This window comes from Narcine bancroftii, chromosome 4 (genome assembly GCF_036971445.1).
Source record: "Narcine bancroftii isolate sNarBan1 chromosome 4, sNarBan1.hap1, whole genome shotgun sequence".
Lineage (NCBI taxonomy): Eukaryota > Metazoa > Chordata > Chondrichthyes > Torpediniformes > Narcinidae > Narcine > Narcine bancroftii.
In genome coordinates, this window is record NC_091472.1 from 173,722,383 (window position 1) to 173,735,098 (window position 12,716).

The 12,716-nt window shown below is 40.4% G+C and overlaps 2 protein-coding genes across 20 annotated transcripts in view; one reads left to right on the plus strand and one right to left on the minus strand.

Moving 5' to 3' along the window:
- Nucleotides 1-12,716, minus strand: part of patz1 (POZ/BTB and AT hook containing zinc finger 1) — a 749,193-nt gene that overhangs the window by 255,898 nt on the left and 480,579 nt on the right. The gene's annotated exons all lie outside the window — the stretch shown is intronic.
- The window catches only part of LOC138761246 (calcineurin-binding protein cabin-1-like), a 449,064-nt gene that overhangs the window by 14,089 nt on the left and 422,259 nt on the right, over nucleotides 1-12,716 (plus strand). For all 11 annotated transcript variants that reach the window (XM_069933059.1, XM_069933061.1, XM_069933058.1 and 8 more), the window contains exons 4-5: nucleotides 6,494-6,628; nucleotides 7,167-7,347. In XM_069933059.1, coding sequence (XP_069789160.1) covers nucleotides 6,494-6,628; nucleotides 7,167-7,347 — 316 coding nt within the window. The remainder of the gene's footprint in view (nucleotides 1-6,493; nucleotides 6,629-7,166; nucleotides 7,348-12,716) is intronic.

Sequence of the window (12,716 nt, forward strand, 5' to 3'; positions counted from 1 at the left end):
GTAACTTTTGTTTTTGCACAGAGGGTGGTGGGTTTATGGAATGGGCTGATTCTAGGGGCTTACCACTCAAACAAAAACTTGCGTTGTAAATCTCATTTAAACTTCCTAACCTTTTTCTTTCCACTCACATACCACTTTTAAGTATTCTTTATGCCATAGGTGCTCTGTGATTAGTAAGGGATTGCTGAAGGTGGTAGGTGGGTGGAAAGAAAAAGTTTGAAAACCACTATTTTAATTGTACCTAATTGACTCATTATGTCCAAAGGAAATGGGCCAATGACAATTTTTCTCAAGCAAAATATTTCTGTAGCAACTGGGTCTAGTGCAGTGATTCTCAACCTTCCCTTCCCACTCTGATAAAGAACATTCTAATGTTACATAAAGTCCTAAAAGGGCAAGAGGATAACGAAGGAAAGAGTATAGACCAAAAAGGTAACCAGCTTGAGACAGGATAGTTTTATGCAGGTGTCTTCACCAATTAACAGGGTGATCCTGATGTTGTTGACTATGAATTTTGGATGGGTTAAAGGGCATCAAAGTGTCTTTGAAAGTAATGAAATGTTTGCAGTTATAAAGAAGCAAGGAAGGAAATGGCAAATGTTTTGCGATCATTCTTCAGTCCTTCCTGATTGCACGAATAGTACCAGAGGATTGGAGGACTGGTAACATGTACCTGTGTTTATTTTTTTTTAAGGAGGAAATCAACTGAATAATTGCAGTCTGGTTGGTTTAATTTTGAAGGGCTTATTATCAAAATCCATTCTGAAGTTCAACAGAACATTTTGTTTGGAAAGGCGCACATTAATCAGCATGGATTTGTGAAAGTGATGTCATCTCTGGAAAGCAGTCTAATTATTTGAGAGGTAACAAGAGAGTTAATGAAGGCAGTGAATCTTGATGCAATCTGCATGGATTTTAGTTTGGCTTTGAGGTCTTGTCTGGCAGGCCAGTCTAGAAAGTATTTGTCCATGAAATCCAAGAGAAAGTGTCAAATTAGAGCATGTATTGCTTCAGTGGAAGGAAGGCAATGTTTAATCAGTAGTTTATGAATGGAAAATTGTTACTAATGGTGTCTCTGCAGTGCTCACTATTAAAAATACAAAGATGAAGAAACTCAGCAGGTCAAGCAGTGTCTGATGTTTCTGGCTTGAGACCTTCATCGAGATGAGGGCTGTGGATATTTGTGTTTTACTTTTCACTATTTAATTGTTTGTTATTTTCTTTTGATGATTTGATGTAAATGTCTGGGGAGGTGATAAAGAAATTTCTAGATGATTAAAATTTAGTTGGCAGTGAAGGACTGCATGGGGACACAAATGGCCTTGTTTGTTGGATAGAAAACTGGCAAATGGAATCCAGGGATGTATGAGGTTGTGCATTTGGGCAATTGCAACAAGACAAGGAAATGTATAATAAACGGAAAGATAAAAATACCTTGGTGAGGGGCTCAAGCTGAAACATTAGTTATGTACAATATCTTTATCTTTGCTATATAAAGTATACTGTTTGATCAGGTGAGTTTCTCCAGCATTTCTGTGCTTTTACTTCAATCATGGTGTCTGCAGACTTTTGTGTTTTACTTATAAACTGGAAGATGCAGAGGTTCATGTTCATAGAACCTGAAAAGTAGGAAGGCAGGTCAATGGAGTTGTCAAAAAAAACATATGGGATGTTCTCCTTTATTAGTAATTACAGTCACAAGAATATTTTATGAGATATTCGATCCCTATGGAATATTAATGGTGTCAGTTGTGATTTGAATTATGGAGAGTTTATTCTTCATCATGGACTTCTTATAGTGAGACACTTGGCCAAATGCTATCTTGTTTTTGCCTCACTTGTGTCTATTTTTGCGATTTAAGTTGTGAACTGAGTGGGGTACTGAGTTTCATTGAGAAGAGTATTGGTTAACACATCATATGAGAACAGTGCTCACAACTGCCATCATTGAATGATAGAGTGGCAGCGAGCTGGTTTTCTTGGGCAGTACAAAGTTGGCTGGTTTTTGTTGAAACCACAGTGGAATGCCGCAGATGAGGTGCAGGATTGCGACAAGATTGAGAAAAGCTTTGGGGTGATGATACATTTCCATGATACCATTTTGCACTGAGATTGGGTCTATTCTGATATGTTGGTGAAGATCACAGCTTGCATTCCAACTCCTAGCAGATGTAGGTGGAGATAAATTTCAGAAAACACACAGCAGGGAGGTACAGGAGTTGTGTTTGCCTTCTTTCTGATGATATTGAGGAGTTTATTGTCATACATCGTAAAATCTATATATTCACCAAAATTCTTGCATATTGCGGCTGAACAAATATATTTTTTTAAAAGAACTGCAATAGTGTAGTTAATAGAATTGAAAAGGGACAATACAAAAATGAATAAATAATAAATATTCAAAATTATCCTAGTGCAAAAATGTGACCTTGCAATAATGCAGTCAACCTTTTTGAACTCAGTGAAGCCCTTGATTCATGTTACAAGGGGGAGATTTAGGAGCTTGAAACTTTTTTTTGAACCAAGAGGTGTTGGTGTCCAGACTTTTGTACCTTCTATCTGACATTAGTGGTGACGAGACTTTGTGACAGGATGATGGAAGTCTTTACAATGTTGGCTTCCTTCTAGAGTGAGTGCCTTGCATTGATGCATTCAGTGGATGGGAGGTCAGAACCTTTGATGGATCTGGGTATTTTTGTTACCTTCTAGAACCTTTTGTGTTCCTGGGTGGTCGAATTTCCGAAGCAAGTTGTGATGAAACTAGTCAGTATGCTTTCTATTGTGTACCTGCAGATGTCTGATCAAGACATACCAATTTTCCAAAGAATTTTTAAAACATGTAGGTGGTGTGATGCCTTTATGTTTGTCTTGATGAGTTGACTGCAGGAGAGGTCTTCTGAAAATTAGATTTCTAGGAACTTAGAGGTTCTAACCCTTTTAACCTCTATCTCATCAATGCGGAGAGATGTATAGTCCCTCAGCCTCTCCTAGATTCATCAATATGCTGGTTTGCGCTGGTAACAATGAGAACAAAATTGTTGTGGCAACACCCAACAAGATTCTTCTCCTCTATCACATGTCCTTGATAACTTCACCAAGTTCAAGATGGCTGGGCTGCCTAATTTTGCCATGTATGTCGAGTCCCATACAGAAGTTATTGAAGCCCTCAGTTTCTTCCTTCATAACAGACCTAAGCAGTTCCCCCTCCACCAATTACTCTCCTTACTTGGAAGAAATTGTACTAGCTCTCAATAACGTTTCCTTTGGCTCATTGTACTTCTTTGAAGTCAAAGGAGTAGCCATGGGTACATGCATGGATCCTAGTTCTCCTGTGGCTAAACAAGAAAGTCTGCAGATGCTGGATATACTCAGCAGGTCATGTAGCATCCATAGGAAGTTAAGGGTAACTAATGTTTCAGACCTGGGCCCTTCATCAGGTCACCTGATAAAGAGCCCAGCCCTGATTGGTTGGTTCACCTTTGCTTCCTATGGATCACAGCTATGCCCCCTTTTTATTGGTTATGTGGAGTTGTACTCATTGCAAGCCTACACAGAAAATGCTCCTCAACTCTTCTTCCGCTATACTGACAACCATGTTGGTGCTGCTTCTTACACCCATGATGAACTTGTCAACTTTATCCACTTTGCTGCCAACTTTATCCACTTTGCTGCCAACTTTTACCCAACCATAAATTCACTTGGTCTATCTTTGGAACAATCTCCCCATTTTTGTTTGTGTGTGACCATTTCAATTCCACACACCATTCCTACACTGACATTTTACTGCTAAACTGAGATCAATTGCATAATCAACATCTTCTATTCCATCTCTGCACTCTCCTACCCATCAGCGTAAACATTGACTTCCAATTTCTATTAAACTCCCTCCCCCTGGCCTTTCTCTTTCCATATCCCTCCCTCTTCTTTCCTCCTGCTCCTCACCTCCTTCCCTTTCTTCTCCTGTCAGTGAGTTACCCCCTTTAGCCCTTTGCTTTCCCCCCATCACTCACATTTTTCCCTACCTACTCTCCCACCTGTTACCTCTTACCCATTTGCTTGTGCTCCTCCCCTTCCCCACCTCCCTCCTTTCCACTCTTCCCTACTCCCTCCTTTTATTTCAGGTGTCTGGCTATTCTTATTTCTGAAGAAAGGTCATTGGTTATCCTTTACGTCCTATGGATATTGCATGACCATCTGATTTTTTTTCTTTTTTTTGGTATTGCATCTAGATTCTTGATCTCCATTCTGTATTAGAACTTATCATTTCTAGTCATTCGGTCAATATTGATGGTGATGTCATCAGCAAGTGCAGTTAAACTTGCATATTGAGTTTGTGTTGAAGAAGGCAAATGCAATGCTGGCATTCATTTCAAGAGGAATAGAGTGTAAGACAGAGATGGCCAAACTTGCTTCACGTAAAAGTAACATATGATAAACTTCAGATGTTTGAGAGCCGCAATTAGGTGATCGCAAGCCACGTGCACTAATGCTACCATTGTGTTGACCAACTTGTATGATTCCTGTCTCAGCCAATAGATTTCTGTGAGCTGCACATTATATGTTAGAGCTGCATGTGGTTCGTGAGCCGTGATTTGGCCAGCCCAGTATAACATAGATGTGATGTTGAGGCTTTTTAAGTCACTGGTGAGGCCTGTCTTGGAGTTTTGTGAGCAGTTTTGGGCTCTTCATTTAGGAAACGATGTGTTGAAATTGGAGAGGGTTCAGTGGAGATTCACTTGGATGATTCCAGGAATGAAAGGGTCCTTTTGGAGAATGTTGGGGGGTGGGGGGTGGGGGAGGAGGAGGAGGATCTCATTAAAACGTTTTGAATGTTGAAAGGCATGGACTGAGTAGATATAGAAAGGTTGTTTCTCCATGGTGGGAGATACTTGGATAAGAGGGCACAAGGATTGAAGTGCAGAGATGAGGAGGAATTTCTTCAGCCAGAGGTGGTAAATCTATGGCATTTGTTGCCGTATGTGGTTGTGGTGGCCGTCATTGGCAGAGATTGATAGGTTCTTGATTAGCTGGGGCATCAAAGGTTATTTTTCCGGGGGGTGGGGCTGGAAGAGAAGGCCGGGCAGTGGGATTGAGTGGCGAAAATGGATCAGCTCATGATTAAATGGCAGACAGAATCGATGGGCTGAATAGCCTATTTTTGCTCCTCTTAAATTTGTAGATGGAGTTGAAGCTGAATTTGACTGCATTGTCAGAAGTGTGCAATGAATAGAGCAAGGTACCCAGTCTTTTAGCTGGACGTGCACCTGTGTAGATGGTCAGCGAGGTTGAGGTGATGTTGCTGGTACATACTGATTAGGGGAGTTTGCTGATGAGGAAGTCGACATTCGATTCGAGTCCCAGATCCTTTAGTTTGGTCATAAGATTTGCTTGTATCAGGGCGATAAACACTGCTGTAGTCACTGAACAACAGCCTCATCTAGGTGTTCCTGCAGTCTCGGCCATTCTCAAAGGGGGCTGCAACATATTTAAGGGAGGCCACAGATTGAAATCATAATTTTTTCTTTTTTATATAATTGGTGGGAAAAAAGTATGGAAGAAACCAACTAAACTTGACTGCTTCACAGGCAGGTGGTGGGGGGGGGGGGGGTGGGAGCATAAATTTTGAACAGAGTGCAAAGGGGGCCATAACCAAAAAAGGTTGAGAATGGTTGGCTGCAGTGGTAAGTGGAATGCACTGCCTGAGGGCGTGTTTGAAACTGGGATGATGATTGCATTTATGATGTGTCCAGATGAGCACTTGAATCAGTCATCAAGGGTTTAAACCAAATTTTGAACAACGGGGTTATTATAAAAGAGTGAAACATGAAAGTCAGCAGATGCTGTGATTATAGTAATAATACACTCTGACGGTTTTTCAGTTCTACCTATCGCTGACCAGCCTCTGTCCCACTCCCCTTCCTCTCAAATGCTAACTTCTTAGTCCTTGATGCAGGGTATTGACCCAAAACATCAGCATATTATTTCCTCCACAAATATGCTTGGCCTTCTGTGTTTATCCAGCATTCTGTTTTTGTTCTAAATTCCAGCATTTGTCTTTTGTTTCTATTGCCTATAAACCTGTGGCTTTAGCCTGGACTAGACCCACCCAGAAAATCTTTGGAGAATCTTTGGTGGCCCATCTAATGCTACATAATAATGGCAGATTGTTGCTGGTTCTTAAGTTATGAGTGGGCATCAGTACATAATTTCTTGAATTCATCCTGTGGAAGTGGGAACCTTGCACAAAATTGTCTTGCCAGTATCCTCTCCCTTGACTCCCCATCTATTTTTTTTATCAGTTTGAGACCAATAAGTGTTACGAAGGCTGTTCAAAATGTCAAAATTTCCCTCTGATTGTATCATTCAAGCCCTCTAATGCATCAGTTTTTGTTCTGAACTAATGACTTTTGGCCTAATGAGTCACCTGGCTCTTGCGATTGGAGCTGTGCACCCTGATAGTACACACTAATGCTCTGATCATTTATTTCCTTAGGCCATTTTATCAGGTGATGAGAATGAAGGTTTAAAGCACCCAGGGTTAATGCTGAAGTACTCGACGTATAAAAACTTGGCCAGTTTGGCATCCCAAAAGGATGACCCAAGTACAGCAATGGAATTTTATTTGGAGGTAAGGAGCAAAATAAATGTAAAAGTGAAAGAAATAGATGTGGATGTGAGAAAATTAATTCAAAAGTGAAATCTTAACTTTTTGACTTTGGTAGTAAAATGGTGGCTCATTTTCTTTGGTAGATCTTGACAGCCTTGGTGCCCATTTTCTCCCCCCAAAATTCTTGCAGCCTCTCACTCCCAACCGTTGTTGCTACCTTCAACTTGTAATAAGGGCCAGTGCAAAATGTAATGCTGTTCATAAATGTTCTGCTCTTGTCCTTTGTTCTTTTCCCTTTCTCTTCTCCCCACTTGTGCTTGATGTGCAACAGGTTTTTGTGTCTGTTTTTTGCAGCATCAGAATGCTTTGGAGAAGTGGTGTGGGTACGACTACATGTTGGTACCATATTTGGTCTGCCCACTTTCCTCAATGCACTGGCATTACTATCAGTTTTAAATTGATTTAAAAAAAAAAGAATTTTTTGGCTCATTTGCTAATACTTCTGCGTTTGCATTATTGAACTTGCTGAATTAATATTTCCAATGATTCCCTCTCACAGGCTGTAATGTTGGATTCTACTGATGTAAACCTCTGGTATAAAATAGGAAGAGTGGCACTAAAATTGATTAGAGTTCCACTGGCTCGCCATGCTTTTGAAGAAGGACTGAAGTGTAATGCTGATCATTGGCCATGCCTGGATAATCTTATCACTGTACTCTACACACTTAGTGATTACACCAGTAAGTTGAAGTCTCTCAAGTTCATAGACTGAATTTATTAGCTGTGCTTTCCATCATTAGAATGGTATTTAAAATGCAGTTTATTGCCCTTGCACAGTGAATGTAATCTGATCATTGATGATTGCTGTAACCTTTGTTGGAAGGAGTAGGTATGAGAATTGGACAGGTTTATACTTGGATTTCAGGGCAGTATGGCTGCCATTAATTTCTAGGCCTGCCTATAAAGATTGATGTATTAGCGAAGAAACAGTCAGCTTCTGAGCCATTTGTAATGATTTGTCAGTCTTTTGGAGAACAAAATGTGGCTCAGAAGGTTACATTTTAATACAATACATCCTGTGAATTGTGCAGGGAGAGAAAGAGTAACCAAAAAATAAAATTTACCTCAATTTTTAGAATGATTTTTTAAAAATTTCAGACAATTTGCATTCCTGCTTGAAGTCTTTTCCTGAGCACTTGTGTGGATTCTTGCTGAATGGTTTAATATTCTTGTTTAATTTTGCTTAATCTGAACTTGTTCTGGAGTTAGATTTATAATTTCAGATTCTTTTTAGGTTTACTTTGTAGAGAAGGTCTGTGCATATTTTTAATAAAGTAAGATTTTTGGAACTTGTTTTGAAAATTTTAAAGTTTTAATTAAATTATTCTGATGTTTCATCATTCCTAATTTCCCATGTCCCTCACCTTTGTCTTTCTGGTAAAGATGAGATGGTGTTTCTCTAGGACCACGAAGCAGATTTACATGAATATAAGTTAAAATAGAAGTTAAATTTTCAGACATATACAATAAAAGTCCATGGTACATTACATACGTTCTGGGAATTTAGGACTCTGAAGGCTTGGGGGAAAAGACTTGCCCAATCTGGATGAACCTCCTACCAGATGGCAGAAGGGAGAAAAGTTTACATGAGGGGTGTGTGAAGACCTTCATAAAGTTTATTACTTTCCACGTGCATCGTGTGTTGTAGATAATCATCATGGTAGGAAGAGAGCCCCCAGTGATCTTTTCCACTGACCTCACTATCCTCTGCTGGTCATATGGTCTGAAGTGGTACAGCTTCCAAGCTAGGTGGTGATGCAATTGCTCTGAATGCTCTTAATACATCCTCTGTAGAATGTAGTGAGGATGGAGGGTGGGAGATGAACTTTCCTCAGCCTTTGCAGGAAGTAGAGGTGCTGCTGGGCTTTCTTGGCTTTGGACCAGGTGAGATTCTCCGCCAAGTGCACACCAAGGAACTTGATACTCTTGACGCCCTCAACGGTAGATGCTTCAGGCTTTTGTTTGTCTTCATTTGCAGCTAAGGCAGATACTAATTTTAATGTTGACTGATGGTGAAGTGATCATTATGAGTATTGCCGGTGGATAGTTAATCATTTTAGCCCATGTCACTTGCTCTTCATTAAATTTTAACATCCTGTCCGGTTTGAAGATTAAGATCTGGTCTTCAGGGGGCAATAATCCCAGCTACCAAATGCTTCTCAGACCTGGACAGCCCACAACACCTTCAAAAACACCATCAGTGCAAAATCCTCCAAATTTGTGATGGACTGATGAATGTTGTTATTCTCTCCTATGCCAACAACTCCAGCCCCCATAGACACGTTGGCATCCACTGTTCCTGCCTTTCTGAAACTCTTATTTTGTTAAGTTGTCATTGTGATGATTTAATATCGTGTGTGGCAGATGTGTAAACTAGCTTATACAATTAGTAACTTTAAGTACAGTGTTCTCCAAGATATTTGGGACAAAGACTTATTTCCTTTATTTGTCCCTGTGCTGTGCACTTTTAAATTTGTAATCAAGCAATTCACACGTGATTTTAAAGTGCACATTCCAAATTTTATTAAAGAGTTTTTGGGTACATTTTAGTTTGACCATGTAGAAATTAGAGCACTTTTTATGCATAGTTCGCCCATTTCAGGGCACCATAATATTTGGGACATTTGGCTTCACAGTGTTGTGATTTCTTGGGTGTGTTTAATTGCTTCATTGGTGGAGGTATAAGAGAGCTTGGGTTGCTTCTAAGCTTTTGATCACCTTTGAAGTCTCTTGTCACCATTTTTCAACATGAGGACCAGGGTTATGCCAATGAAAGTCAAAGAACCCATTATGAGGCTGAAAAACAAGAATAAACATCACCCAACTTTAGGATTACTAAAACCAACAGTTTAGAACATCGTTAAGAAGAAAGAGCATACTGATGAGCTCAGTAATCACAAAGGGACTGGTAGGCCAAGGAAGACCTCCACTGCTGATGACCGAAGAATTATCATAATGAAGAAAAGTCCCCAAATGCCTCTTCAACAGATCTGAAACACTCTTGAGGAGGCAGGCATGAATGTGTCATTAGCCCCTTTCACACTTGCCAGTGATCCCAGGAATTAACAGCCATTCGGCTATTAAAGTGTCTAGTGTGAAAGCAAAATCAGCTCAACGGCAGCGTCAGATGATATCATCTTATACTTTGGATTAATGGCCTTGACCCCTAGTGCAATCCCCGGTGTCTGCAGATGCCAGCATTGCAATCATGCAATTGAAATGACCCAAGTTTTTGCGTGGGTGCAGGAAAGTGAAGGAAGAAAAGATTAAAATGAAGGTATAAACTTTGCGATGGGAAAGTCCACAATGGGAGAGAGAGGAAATAGCAATAAATAGCAATAGCGGACAATTTTTAAATAATGTGGGAACATTGGTAGAGCTTTCATGCGCAATTTATAAAAACTGGGGGAAAAAGCAATGGCGGACCTGACTTCCCTGAATGCTGTGCAGCGGAGTAACCCCTCCATGCATGCAGCCATTGCATACAGCCCTTTCTCTGCCACATAGAATTCTGGAAGGGCAGGTCTGCCATTACTTTTTCCCACAGTATTTATAAATTGTATGCGATAGTGCTACCAACGTTCCCACACTATATAAATTATGTGCTATAGTGCTACAAACTTTCCCATGCTGTATAAATAGTGTGCTAAAGTGCTACCAACTTTCTCACCCTGTTTAAAATAAAAAATTGTCCACTATTGCTATTTATTGCTAGCACTTTCGCACGGTCCCTTATAAAGGTTTATATAGGTCGACACAAGAACAACAAGAGCTGAAGGCCTCATACTGTGTTGTACATAAAGTTTAATTATGTTATAATTTTGTTCAAATATAAGACCATAATACATTGATCAGGATTTAGGGCAGGTCCACCATTGCTCGATGCGTCATGACGTCACCGGTAGAAGGTAGATCAGTCTTAACTCTGGGGATGGCTTTCATTGTCCCAGTTCAGAGTGGTCAAGTGTGAAAAGCCACATTCCTATTCCAGGACACTGGGCAATTTAGTGGGATGCAAGTGTGAAAGGAGCTAATGACTACTGTCAACAGAAGACTTCATGAGTAGAAATACAGGTGCAAACCACTAGTTAGCCATAGAAATAGGATAGTCAGATTACAGTTTGCCAATAAGTATTTGAAGCTCCTCTCACATTTGCATTTCAGTAAATTGGCCGTTCAGTGTCCCAGGATAGGAATGGGGGTTTGGCCTTTCGCACTAGACCATTCCTAACTAGGATACTGAACGCTTTCACACTTGCGAGGGTTTATCCCCGACACTTATCTGTTCTACCTTTAATAGGAAGTGCCTGGAATGCAGTTGCCTGTTTCACACTTGCCTGATCTCAATGTCAGCATCTGCAGACACTGGGGATTGTACTAGGGGTCGAGGCCCGCAATCCCTGGTGTGAGATAATGTCATCTGATGCCGGTGTTGAGCAGATTTTGCTTTCACACTTGCCACTTTAAAGGCTGATTGGTGTTTGATTCGTAGGATCACTGGCAGGTGTGAAAGGGGCTTAACAGTCTGCAGAATTCTGGAAAAAGATCTTGTGGACTGATGATACGAAGTTTAACCAGTATCAGTGATAGCAAGAGCAAAGTGTGGTGGTGTAAAGGAACTGCCCAAGATCCAAAGCATACCACCTCATCTGTGAAATGTGGTGGTGGTGTTATGGACTGGGCATGTACGGCTGCCACAGGTACTGGCACATTTATTTTCATTGATCATGTAACTGCTGATGGCAATAGCAAAATGCATAGAAACATCTGATTTGCTCAGGTTGGAGCAAATGCCTCCAAACTCATTGGACAGTGCTTCATTCTTGAGCAAGACAATGATGCAAAACATACTGCTCAAGCAATAAAGGAGTTTTCAAGCTAAAAACTGGAAAATTCGTGAATGGCGAAGTCAGTCTCCTGATCTAAATACAATTGAACTTACCCTCCAATATGCTGAAAACACAAAGGGACAACTGATCTACCTTCTACCGGTGACGTCATGACGCATCGAGCAATGGTGGACCTGCCCTAAATCCTAAAACATGCAAGAGCTGAAGTAGAGGCCTGGCAGAGGATCAGCAGAGAAAATACTCAGCACCTGGTGATGTCTGTGAATGGCAGACTTCAAGCAGCCATTGCATGCAAGGGATATGCAACAAAGTTCTAAGCAGAACTACGTTAATATACATACCATTGCTATGTCCCAAATATCATAATGCCCTGAAATGAGGGGACGATGTATGAAAATGCTATAATTTCTATATGGTCAAACCTTTAAAATATGGAATGTGCACATTAATCACATGTGATTCATTTGATTACAAATTTAAAATTGTGGAGCACAGTTGCAAATGAGGAAAAATGTGTTTTTGTCCCAAACATTAAGGAGAGCACTGTACAGTTTGTCATTTTATACACACAAATCATCCTGCGCAATCGTGATGGAATAAGAATTTGAGGCTGCTGCCTTTGGTCGTTATGTTTTTAAAGCACATTTCTCACTTAATGTTTAACATTAACAGCAGGATTCAGATTGAGCCCCTTTTGCTCATTCAATCTTGCAAGCTGCTTTCAGCCATTCCTTTTTCCCTAATGCACTGGCACATTGATGTAGATTTAATAGATCATAATTAATGTCCTGTTCCTTAGAGAATAATAAAATGAGCCTGGGGTTCAGTTTGTGGGGTTATAAATGTGTAGATCTGCATTCAGACCTCTTTGTATCCATCTTCATGGAATTATTTGATGAGGATCTTTTGGTTTTGAAGGATGCAAACTGTAAAGAATTAACCACTTCTAGGATCCTATTGGTGTTGTGACGCTGCCCACTGTTCCCAGTTATAAGAGTGTTTTGAACCTTGAAAGGCTCTGGTCCGAAATGTCGGTTTGATATCTTTACCTCCTATGGATCCTGTGAGACTAGAACATTACAGCCCAGAAACAGGCCCTTTGGTCTTTCTAGTCTGTACCAAACTACTTTTCTGCCTCGACCCACTGACCTCTACCCAAACCATAGGCCTCCATATCCCTCCCATCCATGAACGTCCAA